The sequence below is a fragment of the Ictidomys tridecemlineatus genome, chromosome 6 (assembly GCF_052094955.1).
Source record: "Ictidomys tridecemlineatus isolate mIctTri1 chromosome 6, mIctTri1.hap1, whole genome shotgun sequence".
Taxonomy (NCBI): Eukaryota; Metazoa; Chordata; class Mammalia; order Rodentia; family Sciuridae; genus Ictidomys; species Ictidomys tridecemlineatus.
The window spans coordinates 196,757,542-196,775,467 of record NC_135482.1 but is presented as its reverse complement, the minus strand read 5'-3'; the positions used below and the strand labels follow the sequence as shown (position 1 = coordinate 196,775,467).

The 17,926-nt window shown below is 47.0% G+C and overlaps 1 protein-coding gene across 4 annotated transcripts in view; it reads right to left on the bottom strand.

Moving 5' to 3' along the window:
- Window positions 1-17,926, bottom strand: part of Myo16 (myosin XVI) — a 524,759-nt gene that overhangs the window by 98,894 nt on the left and 407,939 nt on the right. For all 4 annotated transcript variants that reach the window (XM_078016333.1, XM_078016334.1, XM_078016331.1 and 1 more), the window contains exons 25-27: window positions 16,965-17,140; window positions 14,649-14,729; window positions 13,979-14,184 (exon numbers count right to left, since the gene is read on the bottom strand). In XM_078016333.1, the coding sequence (XP_077872459.1) occupies window positions 13,979-14,184; window positions 14,649-14,729; window positions 16,965-17,140 (463 nt within the window). The remainder of the gene's footprint in view (window positions 1-13,978; window positions 14,185-14,648; window positions 14,730-16,964; window positions 17,141-17,926) is intronic.

Genomic DNA, 17,926 nt, shown 5'->3' with positions numbered 1-17,926 from the left:
GGAGGAACAGATGCTCAGTTGTTGTTTAAGCCCAAATAAGAGACCTCTTGAAGCTACTGGCTGGGGTGAAATCATCCCACTCCCAAGGCAATTTCTCTCCTTAATCAAGCACTCGCCAGGGCCACGCTGACCTCCTGTTTTTGCACAGGAACAGGAAGCTAGAACAGGTAGCGCTCTTCTTGCCACACAGGTGGTCCCGTTGTTTCCTCTCCCTACAGAACAGAGAAGGCCATTCTTGAAAATGGCTGAAAGTTGTGTGGAGCCACCACAGGACTGATGTTGTTACCCAAGGACACGCCTGCTTTAGAGAGGAGCATGGGGGGCTCCTGCTCACTGTCTCACTGCCTTCCTCTGGGCCAGCAAGTCACTGATGTGTTCAGAAGGAAATTCCAGTTGTCTGTGAGCCAGTAGATGGGCACAAAAACTAGCCATCCCTGCTCTAGGAGCAGCCCCACTCTCCTTTGAGCATCTACTTTTGAAACTGTGTGACTCTCAGAGTTGAGTCAAGATCAGGTTTGGTGCGTGAACTTAATTACGTTTGCTAATTTGGGTAAGTATCAATTTTAAAATGCAGCCAACCGATACTTATAAAGACAGTAGACACGAGGACAGTGAGGAGCTCAACACGAGGGGCAGTGAATGTTCATGTCAGGGGACGGGGTCATGTCACACTGAGACAAGAAATGCAGTTGACAAGCATATTTCAGGATCATATCATCATAATGATAAGCTTAAAGTAAAGAGTGGAATTGGTCTTCTGTGAGACACTGTAAACACTGAGATGTTGCTTTTATCCAAGAAGCATGGGTGATAGGAGGGATAATTAGGTACCTGAAGAATCAGAATCTGGGATATTTATATTTTGAGGCAAAAAATAACTTGTGCATCTAATTGAGATGTTGAATCTTGATTACTTATTTCCACTATTTGTAAACACCGATGGGTCCAAGTGACAAAAGATGCAGGCTATTTGAGGTACCTTAGAAATGTAAATGTAAGTGCCTATCAGTGAAAGGCACTCAGGGCTTCAAGGAAAGTCTTAATTCAAAAAAAGTCACAATTAAAATAGGCATTAATGAGACACAATTAAAATAGGCACTAATGAATTAGCAACACAGTAAATGCTGTCTTTTAAGCTCATCAGCATACAGCATGACTTTGGAGGGGCACACTCCTGTCTCCTGCCTCCCCAGAAGTTCAATAACCACCTACAAACACTAGCACGTAAGCCACACAGCTGGGCACTAGACACAAGATGAACGAGGTCTCCGGCCTTCGTGTGTCCTTGCAGTAGCTGGACACCAGCAGGTGACCCTCTGGGAAGGGACATATCCTCTGAGGTGTGAGGCCCCTCTGCTTTTGAGTAGGTGGCTTTACAGCTCCTTGGCACAGCACTTAAGCTGCAGAACACAGGATGGGGCCCGCAGGCCCCGCCTGAAGCAAGGCACACCACGCAGTGGTGGCAGCTCACATTTTGTTACCAGAGAGTAAAAATCCTTAAAGTCAGGCTTTCGTTCGAACTGGCTCGCACATCTTATTGACCCCTTCTAGATAAGGAGGTAAATGAAACACAGGACGTCCCCTCGTGACAAAGCATGGTCTGTCCCCAATGTCAGATACCAGGATGAGAAACCATGCAGAGCCATCGTTCTCAGGAGTCCACAGTTTATGTGACAACTAGACAGTGACGATCTTAGGCCCCATGGGACTTATGGTTTGTTCCAAAATATTCAACCCTGCCTTTGAAACAGGGAAGGAGCCCAGGGGAAGGGGTGTGCACCAGTAAAACCCATTCAAAACACCAGCTGCCGGCTGGACTGGCCTGTGGGCCAAAATGGCCTACTGCTGAACCAGCACGAAGAAAAACAGATCCTCACGTTGTTTTATGTGTCGATGCCTGTAGCTGCAGGGTGAAGTCCGAGCGCTGTGCCCTATGCGCAGGCCCTGCCTTCGCTCCCATCCCTCTCTCCTGCAGCCAGGTGGCCCTTCCTCTGACCCCCAGGGACCTGCTGGCTTCACTTCTGCTCCTGCTTCTGCAGCGGCCTTGGCCCCTCTCCTGGCTACGGGTCCTCCTCAGCTCCCTCGGGGGTCATTTCTCACTGCTCAAGGTGTCTGCAGGAACCTGCGTGGGCCCTCCATCTGGCCAGGTGACCTGCTTCCTGCCGGGCTCCGGGGACACCCCACAGGGCTCCCACGCCGTCCCCCACCTGACTGTGGGACGCTCTGGCTGGGGCAGGACTCTCGCGACGCAGGCCGACTCTGACAGATCTGAGGTAGGACCCTGCCTCTCGTGACTTAGATACTCCAGTGAATCACTTCGAGAACGTGCATCTGCAGCTTCCCATGAAAGCTTTATCTTTTACACCAATGAATATTGTGCAGGAATTCCGAGGAGAGAGTGTGCAAGACACAGGCACGTGTAGACATCTTACACTTTTCAAGATCTCCTTTGATGTTTTTTCCTTTGTTTGAAACAGATCAGTTATTGCTAGTATGACATGGCATGTGATGTCCCCGATGGCTGAAGCTGAATGGTAGCAGCACCTGACAGAGGCCAAAGCATGGGCTTCAGGCTGAGCCCTATTTCTGACCCAATAGATGTCTTTTAAGTGTTTATGTTAATACTTGCTGGGAGGGCTGCTGTAGAGATTTCTGAGACAATATATGAGAAATTAAGTAGCAGGTATTGTTGAAAAAGCACAGCCACCTGCTCTGGTTAGGTATAGATCTTGAAATACCTTAAGAATTTATAAAATTTCTCAGGGTTTCCCTGGGTTAAATCACCAATAGATCATCAATAAGAGAATGGAAGTTTTCTCATTGACTCTTAAATTCTATTGTGGGCAAAGCAGCTGGCACTTCATCTTGAGCCAAAACACTCTTCTTCAGCAGGGGCGGGGGTGGGTACAAAATGTTCAGAATTCTGTTCAAAAAACCTGCATTTAAAGATGCATTTTTGACCATTTGGTAATAGAAGCCCCCAACCCAGATTTCCCTAAAAATAAACTGGAAGTCATCAGCTTCCTGAACAATTTCTAGTATGCTTAATTTTAACTTAATTAAAATCCATGCACATTCAAACAAATATAGTATTCGCCTCCACTTCCTATCCCAAACTCACGTCTAGCATCATCATTTTATAAAATACCAGCTGCTCTATGTTAATTTTTATAGAGAGATATAAATCTGTTTAGGAAAAGTTGGTATACATAATCTGCATAATCAAAGCAGAAAAGTGTACCATTATCTATACTAGTAAAAATCACCTTAAGATGCAAATGTTCAAAAAAAACCCCTTGTTTGTAGGAAATTCTCTCTTATGAGATTAGATGGTAGGTACTCCAAGATAGCCCAGGATAATTTAATAGAGGAAGTTCCCGTGTAGCAGGAAACATCACTAAGAAGGGCGTGGTGGTTGGCGTTAGCCTCCGCCCTGGAATGGCTAAAACAGTGTGAAGCCGGGCTTCTCAGGACAGAAGACCACAGGTGGAGAAGGCAGCCACCCTCAGGGTCAGAGTGTGGGCACATCAGCTTGATCCTGCCCCAGCGCACTTCCTGGGGAATCCCCAGACTTCAGCACAGAGAGGGGAAGCCCAAATGGGCCCGAGGTGTGAGCTGGAGGCTTGGTATTGGGAGGGGAGGGTGCCATGGTAGATAGATGGAGCTTCCAGGGCAGAGGATCAGAGAGAGAATTAGAGAACCCCAGAGCAGTCGTGAGCAGATGAGCCCATGAAGGTGACTAAGTCCAGGAAAAGAACCACCCAGATGGATTAGAGGGAACTAGTGTCAGGGCGAAGGGACAAGGAAGGCAGGAGTGCTGCCCTGTTAGCCAGACAGCGTGTGGTGTCACTGACCCACCTCCAGAGCACCCACAGAAAAGCAAGCGCACAGACCACCCGACAGACCACGACTCACGATGGCTGGTGGCCAGCCCCAAGTGAGTAGGCAAGCAAGTGGAAAATGCCATCTATAACCGAGAGAAAATGATCCATCAGCACTGGCCCAGAAGACATGGCTCATCAAATTAGTCGACTAACAGACACCGGAAGACAGAACACCTTAAGGACCCGAAGAACTTATTAAAAATCCAAATTGAAGTTGGAAAAAAAACTGTAATAACTGAAACCAAAGCTATCACTGAATTGGGTTATCAGAGGCCAGATTTTGTAGAAGAAAAGATTAGTGAACCTGAAGTCGGTAATTAAAACTAGAGGAATAATACCAAAAGCAATGAACAGAGCTTTGGCACCCTGTGGGGTGACTTCAAGGGCCTGCTATGTGGGGAAGTGTGGTTTCCAAGGGAGAAGCGACAGAGAAGAGCAGAGAAAACATTCTACAAATCATCCATGTGAAATTTCCCCAACCTGATAAGAGCTGCAGACTCCAATATCCAAGGACCGAGGAAGGCCACGCCCAAGAATCACAACGGGGACCAGCTCCATGCACCCTGGCAAAACGCTCAGAAATCAAGAGAATCTTTAAAGCACACAGAAACCAAAGGTGTCTTGTATACAGAAGAACCCTGCCAAGGATGACAGCCAATTTCTTCTCGGAAAGAGCACAAGGCACAGGAGCAGCATCACAAAACACTGGAAGGAGACACGTCAGGCTAAACTGCCTTCCTTACTTCTTAGAAAAGTCTTTCAAACCCAAAGGTGAGACTGAAGACTCTGAGGGGACTCTCATGCAGCCCAGGACCCTGGTGGTGCTGAGTCCATGCTGGTGTGGATTGTGACATGCCTGTCACTCTCGTGGTGACCTTGATGGTGGGGGCTGTGCATGCAGGGCACTCAGCTCTGTGGGAATCTTTGCACCTTCAGCTCAATTTTGCTGTGAACCCACAACTGCCCTAAAAAATAGTTTTTAACAATAAACTGGAGGAAAAAAGGAAGTGGAATGATATGAGATGCATCCTCCACATAAGGAGGGAGCCTGTGAGTCCATAAAAAACCAGAGTCACTTCCCAGCACTCCTCCTGCCTCCCAGGCCGGCTGCACCTGTCCTTCTGCCAGACCCCTGGCGCTCCTCTTCTCCACTGGGTCTCACCCTGGCTGCATCTACAACTGCGGCCATGCTGAAGGCGGACAGAGGAAGGGGACAGCAACAGGGCTGCCGTGCCCTAAGGGCCACATCCTGTTAGGGAGGGCTAGGTGACTGGGGCCCTCTGCTGCAGCACTGCTTGGGGTGGGGCTAGAGAGGGGAGGAAAGAGCCCACAGGGCACTTCCTGGGGGAGCTTCATGTCCTGCCCCTGAGCCTGAACTAGAAGCCTCTCCTCCCCGTTTCTGTTCGCTGTTGCTGAGGCTGGCTTTGACCTGTGATCCTCTTGCCTCAGCCTCCAGAGCTGCTGGGATTACAGGTGAGTGCCACTGTGCCCAGCTGTCTATAAAGTCATTTTTGAATAAAAAGTGGCTCATTACTGAAAAACATATAGGCTTAACTTTCTTGTTCTATTGTATTGTTAAATCATAATTAATTAGCTGTAGTGTATAATGATTACCTCTATTTCTTAGCCTTACAGAGGTCTTATAGAAGTTTCTTCAAAACAGAGAGAAAACGACTGTGAGCCACATCGGGTACTCTTTGTTAGTCCTTGGGGCTTTGATTTTTAGTGTCACGGTGGTTGGAGCTGGAGCAATGTCACCCTGCTGAGCTCCCTAGCTCTCTAGCCAGTCCTCAATGGTGGACATCATTGCATCAGTCCTTCTATTCTCCTGTTGATTGCCTCACTACAAACAATGAAAAATTTCACGTCATTCTTTAAAAGCCTTCTTCCTTCTTCAAATTTAATTTTTTTTGTAATATGTTAAAGGTTCATTTCCAATTGAAGTTCTCCAAGTTCTGAAAACTATAGATAGAGTAGTTGAGGTCCTAGCAGAAATACATATTTTTAGTTATAAGTGGGGAGATAGTTATAAGATCATTAGTCTACACTTTAAAACTATGTTTTCATTACCATTTTTATTACTTAGTAAATGATGTGGTTTTGCTTAAAACTGTGAATTTCTTGACTAAAAACTAATAATTTTTATTCCAAAATTAAATGCCTCTAAAAGTGAGCATCTTTCATTTAATCTAAATATTTACTAATTAAGTTGCCACAAAAGTAAGTTTTCAAGTTTATAAGACAGGGGTGAATAAAATGGAGATGAAGAAGGTTCTGTAATTTGTAGAAATACTGAAAAGTGGGTCAGCTATGTGAATCTTCCTTAGTTAAAAATAGCTTCTCCACTGAAGAGGAGACCATCCATACAGTGTCTATCTACTGTGATTCAATGTTTTATTCTTAAAAATATTTCTGCCACTTAAAATGACCCTCTACCTTCAGAATACTTCAGAGAATGCCTTCAGCTAATTCAGCATTTAAACATCGAGAAACATAAAATGGAGGAGCCTCCTTTCAATGTAAAATAAAGGCACAAGTCTATGCATTGTTGTATGGTTACCACATGATGAGAAATCTCAGAGAAGGATCTAGAATGTGTTTTGAATGTGAGAATGTTATGAAGCTCTATGGGTTCACTGTGTCATACTGAAGTCTCTTTGGCCACCCTAAGAGCAAATATTTAAGCCTAGCTGAATGAAACATTCTTAACTCATAAGATAATGACAGCAACTATTTTCACGACATATGAACACGCTTGGCACGGAACTTTAATAAACATAGCTTCTTGTGCTCAACATTTAATTAGAGTTCAACTATGAAACAGTACAGGAAACTTCAACATTGGCCACTCACACCTAGTTCATCCATCCAGTAACCTGCGGGCCACCTGTGATGTGCCAGGCAGCACCACACTGCCAATCCTCTTTAACAGAGCTGCCGTCCACTGGAAAGGGCAGAGGAGCAATCCTGGTAAATCAGCAAGATGAAACTTATAAGAGGGAGCAGGGTAAAGAGCATCATCAGGGGGACAATATGTCCTGGTTTGCCAGGGAGAGTCCGAGTTTATACCTGTGTTCCTGCACAGTTATTAACAACCCCTGTCTCACTATAGAACACGCCTGACTTGGTCAATATACCATATGGTCACCTGTCTTTGGTAATGTAAAATATTAGAGTAAACACAAAGTGTCTTGGAATAGCCCTGCTGGTAGTACACTGCACCAGAGAATAGGAACCAATTTCTAAATGTAGTGGGTATGAGATCAGTGCATGAATTATTATATCTATCATTTATTCATTGGACTTTCTGCATGAAGATCCCGAGAGACTGCACTGCATTAACACAGAATGTGAGGCCCTGAAAGACTGCTCTGGTCTGCATACCTGTGGACCTCTAAAACTTATACATCCAAGTCCTGATTCCCAGTGTTTGGAGGTGAAGCCCTTGAGAGGCAACTAAGATTAAATGAGATCGTTAGCGTGGGGCCCCATCTAATGGCATCAGTGGGTTTACAAGAAGGGATGACAGAGAGAGAGTCTGCTCTTGCCTCTCCAAGGCCCTCCTCCCCGCCCCAGGCAAGCACCAAGGAATGGCCACCAGGTCACGTGGGGACATATTCAAAAGCAGTCATCTGCAACCCAGGAGAGTCCCTGCCAGACATCAACCATGAGAAAACGCCTGTCTCTCGGGTAGACCACCCGTCTGCAGTACTTTGATATGGTAGGCCACGCACAGGAACACAGGCCACAGTGCCGGAGGCCCCAGCTACACCTAGACATCTGGACTCCTTCAGCTACAACTAAGCAAAGTGAGAACATGGAAAGGATGAGCAGGAGACAACTATTTAACCTATGCATATAGAACTTTAGACTTTGAAAGTCATAAAGGCACCATAATCATATTTGGGATTTCAAGTCCTTTGGAATTGAATTATCTCTGGACTTCTAATCTGTAAGGAGCATTAATCTCTGAACTTTGATTTGTCACTGGGAACTTAATCATGGAAGAAGATTTACAGTCAAATATGCAGGCTGTCAAGGCCACTGGAATTTATTATGAGAGTCACTCCTTTACTGTATCTGAAGATCTTCCTCTGTTACGGTGCAGGACGTCTCAGGAGCCAGCCATGCTGGGCAATGAGTGAGTTGGGTGAGGCCTGGTATTGGAAGCAGAACGCATTCAGAGCCTTGAATAGGCGATGACACCCACCAGTGAGGCCTCCTGGGCCAGTGAGCCTTGCTGCCCAACAGTGGTCTCAGGGGGCTGCACCGTGAAGCAGTGGGTACTCTCAAGAGGGAAGGGAAGACAGACTGCGGAGGCCCACCAGGACACAGACACCCCAGCTGCTTGGGGTCCCCAGGGTGAGTCCAGTGGTTCCAGAAGGCAGGAAATGCAGGATTAGGCAAGGACACTGGGAAGGGAACTGCAGGGCCATCTGCACCACTTCCTCACCATTTCTGCTTCCTGAGGGAAGGTGAGGTGGTCTAATCTAATTAGTGTCTTCAGGGAAAAGAAACAGTATTCTCGGCTGCTTGTGAACATACTGATTGAAAAAAAAAAAAGTTGTTTTCTTCTACTTTTACAAGCTCAAAATTCAGAATTCTGTGATTTTTTATGGACCTTACTATTGCATTAAAAATACAAAGCAATTGTCAAAATGTTGAACTCATGTTGCAAATAGCTTTCTAATTTACTGGAATAGCAATAAGCATTCTGGTTTCATTTGCATCATACTGAATGCTTGCTCAGGGGATTCATTTTAAATCATTTGGGCTGGTCAGCTTTGGGAATTTGTTCCCAAGGTTATTAGGAAGTTATGAAAGACTTTTTGTGTGGTACTGGGGATTGACCCAGGGGTTCTCTAACGCTGAGCTACACCCCCACCCTTTCCTATTTTTTGTTTTATTTTAAATTGCCCAGGCTGGCCCTGAACTTGTGATCCTCCTGTCTCAGCCTCCCCAGTAATTAAGATTACAGGTGTGTGCCACTGCATCCAGCTATGAAAGACTTTTTATTCTTACTTTTCACATATTTTAAGTGAAAAGAGCAGTCTCCTTTTTAAACAGCACTCTCCTTAGACTTCTTTGAACTAGTTTTCCAGAGATCATTAGGCGTCCAGCCTCACTCCATCACCAGCTGTCCTGCTGCGGTTCAAGGAGTCTGCAAGATGGCAGGTGAGGAGTGTGGGATTGGCTGCAGTCCAAGATACTCAACAGAATCACTGGACTGTTTTCAAATCAACAGAGCAAAGACGATCCAGAGTCCAAGGACCACTCCTGAATTTTATAAATCTCCAGAAACTTCATTCCCTCTCTGGCGTCATAGCGCTGCTCTGGCAGGTCTGGGCCATTGCCTGTGGATCCTGATGGCAATCAAGCACCAAGAAATAGCTCAGCTGTTGGAAGAGCAACTAATGGAATGAGGTCAGCATCAGAACCAGGATCGTAAGCTGTGGGGTTAGGAACCCTCTCGGGATGAGGTGTGAGGCTTTGGACCAGCACTTAACTCCTTGGAACCTCAGTTTTCTCAGTTACACAACAGGAGTGCAGGGACCAACAGAACCCTCAGAGGCGCAACGAGGATTGAATGAGATATCACTGGTAAAGAGCTCGGCCTAGTACCCAGTGTCTCGTAAACATCCATAAGTATCATTTAGGGAAAAATGAATCAAAGATGTGGCCATTATCATCAGTTGATAGCTGTGTGCCAGGGGTCACCTTAAAGGGTCCTATCAGGAACAGAAGGATGAATGAGGACTTGGGCAGATACCCTTGGCACCAGGGATCTTGACCACGATGCTACAGCTGAGGGGGACTCCCGAGTCATACTGACTTCCTGGCTCAATAATATGAGGACAAAGAGAAGTGAACGAATATACACTGAAGAGGGGAGGATGGACAAGTGGCACTGTCACGGAGACCTAAAAACTCAGAATAGTGAAAACAAGAACCCAAGTCAGACCACAAAAGCAGGCTCCAGTCACCTCCCTGTCCCATTTCTAAAGAGTTTTGGTCCCCACTTCTATCATAAAGGAGGCGAGTTGGCCTACAACACAGGTTGGCTGCCCGTTGGTGAAACCCAGTCATCTGCGGCTATGCCTGCGCTGGGCCCTGCCTCTCCCACTCCTTCACACCAGGCCTGCACACTGTCTGCCTAAGGCCAGGCTGAGCAGGTACGTCACAGCCCACATATCCTGTGAGTCTGCAGTTCTCCCTGTTTGCAAAAAAAAAAAAAAAAGAAAGAAAAGTTGCAAATCCTTAAAGTACACTGTGGGGGGACATCTGATCCATAATCCACGGAGCAGCATAACAAATTATAAAGAGAGATGCGCTGAGTCATGTCCCCACTGAGATGACTTGGAGAGCATGTTAGGTAAGCTTCTTTACATATCTTACACTCACTGCAAAGTCGTAAGCCCTCTTTCTTCCCGGCTTCATTAAACCCCACACATCCATCCATTCCTGCAGAGCAGTTTCAGCAGAAAGAATACAGTTAGATCTGGCAAAGGTACCCTGAAGAACATCCATCCTTTGCCAGGGAAGGCTTTTAGAAGATGTAATATCTCCTGACCGGATCGACTCTCGTTTCTCTTAACCGACACATAACACGGGGGACTTGTAGAAGGTTCAGCTCAGGTGCCCGCTCTGGAGGGTGTCTTCTTCATGGGGCAGCCGCTGCCCACAAGCTTCAATCCAATAAATACAAGTTTGTCTTCCTCTCGCCCCACACCCAATTTAATGCCAGGGCTATGTTCTTTCAGGGTGGCCTTTCAGCGAGAGCTGTGTCATTTAAACAGCTCCGTGATTCAGAATATTTCTAAGTGGAGCTTCATCCAGCAACAACCCCCAAACACAGCTCAGGGTCCCTCCCCATGCCAAGCAAAATTCCAAACACCCTGCTCCCTTTACTGGACAAGTCCTCTGTCCTTTCCAAATATGTCCACCTCATTAAACAGTAACCCCTCCATTCAACGATGTCTCTTACTCTCCCTGCCGACCATAAATTAACCCTCCTGCAGGCAGATGGAAACCGAGAGAAGAGGAGAGGAGGCAGGAGGGGAGGAGAGGGGAGTATGGGGGTATGGAAGGGTAGGAAAGAAAATATGGCACATTAGTGGATTAGCCAATTGGGAAAAAATGGATTAATGAAAGGGTATTAAAGAAACTTCTCAAAATCACTTTTTTTTCACATGACTCATATGATTCTTCACTTCACTTCTGTAAACACATGGTTTTCCATATTGAACTAACTCCATTTACTGGGAAGTCCCAGCACGGGTGGCCTGCTCAGGTTGCCCCTGTGTAAGGAAGGGTGTGCTTGCTCATGGTGGGACCCGCCCCCACTGCTGCCAATGGCCTCCTTCCCATTGAAAAGCGCTTGTCTGGAACTTCAACCCATGGAATCCAGGGAGCTTTTGCTATAGCAGCTCCAGCCCTGGCTTTTAGGAGGACTGTAAACCTTCCTTTCTTGTCCCTTGAGACCTTGAGCCAAAGTCGGAAGTCCAGACTAATCTGCTAGAGAGGAGGGCCATGGGACACAGAGACACCAGACATCTGGGTGAAGACGCCCACAAGCCAGTCAGGTGGACCACCTCCAGCCTCTCGTGCAGCTGCAGAAAGATGTCACCTAAGACCTGCCCCCCAGTCCCACTTAACCCTGGAATACGGAAAAGGAAATCCTGTTTGATGTCACTAAGTTTTGGGGTGTTCTGACAGCAACAGACACGGGGCCCCTTCTCCACCCTGTGGTCTTGGGACTAATCAGGGAAGAGCAGAGAATGGCGGGCGCCATGTCAGCAGGATTCATAAGCCGGTCCCCCATCCCTCTTTTCCCTCTGGCTCCGCAGCAGCATGTCCTCACTCCAGGCTGGACTAAGACCAGCACTGACTCAGGCCAAGCCGTGCTACTTCTGAGCCACAGTCACACACAGCGAGGAGAGAAATTAGCCTTCGCTGCTGAGAGCCACGGATCCAGGTCCTTTTGTTCTGTGGAATACACTGGTGAGAGATGGCTTTGCCCCCCTTCAGTGAAGGGTCTCAGCACTCCAGGACTCAGCCCTACACGAGAGAAAGTCGCTGAGATGGAGGAAAAGAGCAGAGCCCTCCACACAGTGGATGCAGAAGTGCAGAGGGCCACCAGCCTTCTGCTGGAGGCCACGCCTGCCTCTTAGGGTCCAGCACAGAGCGGAGCGAACTTTTTACGTAAAGGGCCAAGGTGTCAGCACTTTAGACTTTCACGCCAAAAGCTAAAACTGAGGACTTTAAATACTACTTAAGTGATCATTTAAAGTGTAACCATTATTTAAAAACCTTCTGGGCTCTGAGGTCCTAGGAAGCAGGTGGCAGGCCAGATTGGGCCCTGGGCTACAGCTCAGTACCCCCCACCTGGTAGTGAGGATGGGCATCTCTCTAATGCTGTCACATGTCCCATGTCCTACCCAAGGCTGTGCTGAAGCTCAGAGAAGAGACACATCTCTCTGAAAGATGTGCCATTTTATAGGTCTTCCAACAGGGAAAGCACCTGAGTGAACCTTGATAGCAAATAAATGCTACTGAATAACGGAGAATAGCAGAAGTGTGATGGGATTTAAAAGCAGGGCATGGGCAGGTCAGCTCATTTTCTTCCATTGGCTCAAGAATCAGCAAGTCACACACAGTTCCAAGATAACCAGTCCAGCTTCTGCACCTTTTGACACCTTACAAACCCACATTCAGACACACGGCTGTCGTGGCCTGGGCTGCCACAGCAAAATCTCATCCACTGGGCGGTGTAAACCACAGAATGTATTTCTCCCAGTTTGGGGAGCTGAGAAGTCCAGCGATTCTGTTCCTGGGGAGGGCCTCTTCTCAGCTTGCAGATGGCCTCCCTCTCAGACGACAGGAAGGGAGAGGGGCACAGACAGGGTGACATGCTCTTTGTGTCTCTTCTTACGAGGACATGAATCCTGGAAGGTCAGGGCCACACTTTCATGGCCCTGTTTAACCTCATTCACTTCCAACAGCCTCAGAGGGCCGGGCTGCGGCATCTGAATGTGGGGAGCAAGATGGCATCCACGGCCATAAGTCACCCAGCCACACACTGTGACCTGCACATGGTGCCATGGTCCACAGCCTCACATGAAAGCCAGATCAATCCCCAACGCTCCTTCCTGTGCTTCTGCAGCATTCTGTCCACAGACGACTGCTAAAGCACCCAGGGCCTCTCCGTCTGTGCACCCTGTATCCCGTCAGCCGCACTCCTCAACCTCAGCGAGCAGACACAGCAGCGCAGACACTGGAGACCTGGACCAGCACAGTGCCCGCCAGCAAAGACTTAGAAACCAAGTTAGTACTCACCAACTAACTCTCTAAATTTGGCTTTATTAGTGAATATTATCAATTTGATTAAAGCCAGACTAATGTTTCTGATAAAATGAAAACACATATGAACATATACTCGGCTGGGTAGGTTATGGGTGGGGGTGGTTCAGGCACTGCTTGCCACTGGCCCAGGTGAAGCTACTGTAGAGCAGGGCCACCCTGGAGATGTGGCCACACCCCTGCAGATCTCCTAGGGTGCAGCGCCCTGTCTGTGTGGGGGGTGCCTCTATCTACAAGAAGGGCCAACACACTTCTTTCTGAAGGGCCAGGTCACAGTTATTTATTTCATAGTTTGCACTAGGGCATACTGTCCCTCTTACCCACCGTAGTGCAAAAGTGGCTACAAACAATAAGTAAATAAATACCAGCTGCCATGCTCCAACAAAACAGCATTTCCACAAACAAGAGGTGAGTGGATGTGAGCAGGAGTGCTGCTAACCCTGATCTCAAGGGCGTTTGTTCACGGATGAAAAGGAGGAGATCACCACAGAGGCCTGTTTGTACTTTTCACTAGTCGTCACACAGACACTAGATGTCCTAACCCCATGACTCTTTAAATCCAGGGAACGTGAGGGCGGTTTCCAAAATGCCCCCAGCAGAGCCTGGTACCTTCTGACAAAGGCCCTGCCAGTGCATCTGGTGGCACCCCGTCTAAGGCAAAGCCGCACCGGCAGGCAAGTCTCCGCCCGGCTACACACAGCGCTAAGAGCAGGCAAAGCGGGCGAGGGATTTACCTCGACAAGAAATCCGCGAAGGAGAGGCGCACGGGGTACCCGAACCTGAAGATCTTCACCAGCTCCAGGACGCCCAGGTACTGCAGCTGAGCCGACACGTAGAAGTGGTCGAACACGTCTGGCAGCTGCGAGTTATTGGGTTTGATGCAGTGAACGACATGCGGGGTGCAGTGCTGGAGCTTCCCGGTAATATCCGCCAGGGATTTCTACAGGAAAAGAAAGACCAGCTGATTCACCCAGAGAACCTGGCTGGAAACTCTGAGCGCTTCTGTTGGTTTTCGTCCTGGGGATTGAACCCAGGGCATGTTAACACACAGCCACATCCCCAGCCCTTTTATTCTTTTATTTTGTATAGATACTTGCTAAATTGCTGAGGCTGGCCTTGACCTGTGATCCTCTTGCCTTAGCCTCCAGAGTTGCTGGGATTACAGGCATATGTCACTAAATCCTGCTTGTTTTTGTTTTTGTTTTTTAAATACAAATCTTTATCTCCAATCTGACTCTATTGTATATCACATATTCACTTACTGTGTGTGTACGTGTGTGTGTGTATGTGTGTATGTATTTACTTTTCCCTGAAGGTATTCAAGTTTTCAGAAATGGAAAAGAATTCCATGTGACCCTGATGCGGCTGACACAGACTCAATAGGCCCTTGGCATTTTTACTGACCCTGAGCTGTGAAGCTGTGCTGGTGGGATTGCTGCGCTCCAGTCTTTGCCGAAATGTAGACGCTCCTTTCTTTTTTAATATCTGTAATGAGAAAAGAAAGAGGGAGGAAAAGACAGGGAAAGGGTGAGCTTTACTCAGATTTTAATTACTAAATTTCAGTTTGGAAGGAAAAAATAGAAACTAAGGTGTGCATCCATGTAGATCCACAGGCAAAGGCATAAAACAGATTATAAAAACCAGAACCAGATGATCTTCCCGTAATGCTCCTGTAACTTGATGAATGGCACCTGCAGGTCAAACAGAGCCCCAGCTTCTGGCCTTTCAAGGGCAAGGCTGTCAATCAGGCCCACCATCATCCATGCCCATCTTCATTTGAGAACACACACAGATCCCAATCACCTCCCTGCACTGTTCTGGTCACTACAAGTCCTTTGTATTTATCATTCTCTGGGGATGAAGGAGATTTCAGGTTATAAGGAGCAGATGCTTCCACAAGTGTTAGTGTGCTTCCTGAAATTTAAAATATAAGCAGCATTGCATGTGGGTATGGGCTGGACACCTGTGCTCATTCCTTCCTTTCCTCTTTCTCTCCCCCACCCTCTCTCTTAATAAATGAGATTAATAAGTTATTTGTCTGTGAAAATGATAATAGATTATTTTCTTCAATAAGTAATTACACACGTTCTCAAAAGAAAAGCAATCACATGTAGTGAAGATAATGGAGACACAAAAAGATCAGTGGAAATGAGGCCAATGGACGAAGATTAAAAGGGCAGGAGGTAGATAGTCAGATTCCAGCAGGGGTTAAAAGAAACCTCGCCACTAGTGCACTGCCTCATCCACAGCACCACACAGACCCAGACCAACACACGGATTGGCGGAAAGCCACTTCTCTCCAAACACAAGAAGGACTCCTGATGCAGAATCCTCTGAGCCTGGTGCTACTGAAATGACAGTAGCTCCCTTCCCCCCATTACGATGACCTCGGAGCAGGAGGACTGACCATAACCAACAAGGGAACGCACTGTGCAGGGACTGGCCTCACTTCAAGGTGTCTCCTACCCACGCAGTGCACAGGCAACGCAGGTCAAAGCCGTCCTCCTGGCTGCAGGGGTGGATTGCAGGACAAGGGCATTAAAAAGGGGACGGCTAGGGAAGTGAGGGGTGGAACACACAAGGCAGTCAGACAGACAAATCTCCATCCCTGAGCAGGAGCGCTCAGGCTCCCGTTCTGTGTGGAGGAGCCACTGCAGTCTCCTCCCCTCTGCCATCCTTCTCAGCCTCAGGATGCTTAATAATATCTGATAACGGAGGACAGTTCAGCCGTGTGCTGATCACTTGCTCTCAATTTGCAGAAGGACGGAGAAAGAAAGAGCCAGAAGGTGCAGAAGCACGGCGGGAATGAGGGTGGTGCTTCTAAAGGACAACCCTTTGTCTTTTAATGTAAAAGATGCCATTTTGTATGCAGTGAGAGGGACTTCCTGTGCTCATCCCGCTCTGGACAAGTACATCAAAGGGTTGCTAATTCTAGGCCCTGCTAGCTAAACACACTCACATTCCCCACCACTCTACTAAAAGAGTTGATTAAATTAGGCCTTTATTTTAATTGGAAAACTAAGACACGTTCCAGCAGGCTGCAACAACTGCATTTCTAAAATTGATTGTCCTGAATGCTTTCCCAACTCTACGCCTCCTCTTCTATTCTTTTGGTAGACACAAGCAAAATAACGTGAATGCAGTCTGGCGCTGTATTCGTAAGAAGCCGAACATGCTTCAAACATTTCCTTATCAGTTTGAAATAACTCTTCACAGAGATTTTAGTTCTCTTCTAGAATTAGAACCTTTAGGTTATATGGACATTCAAATTCATGTGGAACAAATGTTCAAATTAGCATAACAAAAACTAAGGTAAAAATCTACAAATAAACAATAAAAATATTTTAAGATCAAAAATGCTCTATGTCTACAAGAGAAGCAAATATTCATGGTTCAGAAACCCCGAACCTCAGAAATGATAAGGTAGGTAAGTATGTACCCTCAGAGCCTACTGCCCCCACTTCAGTCCCAATTCATACAAAAGGAAGGCAGATGAAATGCAAATGAGATGTCACACAGACAACTGATTCGTCACCACACTGCACTTTCCTGTAACGTCCCCTCTCTTAGACAGTTCTGGTGGGTATCCTTTCCTTTAATTCTTTCTATTAAAATATAAGTTTCTTTACATGATTGTACAAAATTATAATTTTTTTTTTAAACAAAGAAAATATCCAAGCAACCTAGAAGCAAATAAACAAGAATCGCAGAGGTGCCTACCGTGCTAAGCTCGAGATAATTCTTGTTCTCTCCAACAATTGAGGAAGCTGTCGTTTTCTTATGGAGCAGGGCAGATTTATGTCCTCGGAATTTAAAGGAAGGATATGAAGATAGGAGGGATCCCGTTGGTGACAATTTCGACTGGAACAAATGATTGATCACGACATTTTCACTAGCTAGGAAATAAGTAAATGGACGTTGTTAAGTGCTGTTAAAATCATCATTTACTGGAACGTTAAATTTATTCCTTATAAAAGTACTTTCACCACTAAAGCATTCTGTGCTGAGATGTAAAAGGTGCTGCAGGTCTGCCCCTTCCCCCCAGCGGTCCTGTCTCATTCCCTGACCCTAGCTGCCCTGGGCCAGGTGTTCTGACCTCTCGTTCTCCACCTGAGCTCCTGGCCCTTGGCTCTCTGCCTGGCACTGCCTCCTGGTTATGGGCACTGTCCAGCTGAGACCTGAGGGGCTTTGGTGCAGCTGGCCACCTTAGGAAGACACCTGGTTCTGGTCAGAACAGCCCCTCCCACTCCAGGAAAGCAGCACCTTGGGCAGTAGACCATTTCAGAGCCTCACCTGGCTGCACCTGTTGTGAGGCTAAAGAAGGGGGGAGAGAACCCCTTTTGCTGAATGCAGTCAAGATGCCAGGGTCAAAGTGAGCTGATACATTTTAGACGCTATGTCATTCTAGGGCCACGTTCCTATCTGGACATCTCAGGGAGAAGAGGAGGTGGAATGAGTGGAGTCTGGATCACACATTTCAACAGCAATTTGAAAGCAATGTGAATGGCTGGTAAAGACCAGAGGGAGCACTCTTGGGGTTGGTTTTCTGTGTGTAGACACTTTTGGAGCCTAAGTTTCCCTCTTTAGCAAAGGATGATGACAGTACCTTGGCGGTAACTGCAAGGCTTGAAATGTGAAATCACGTGCATCAATCACTTAAGATCATGGTCAGCCCACGGGGC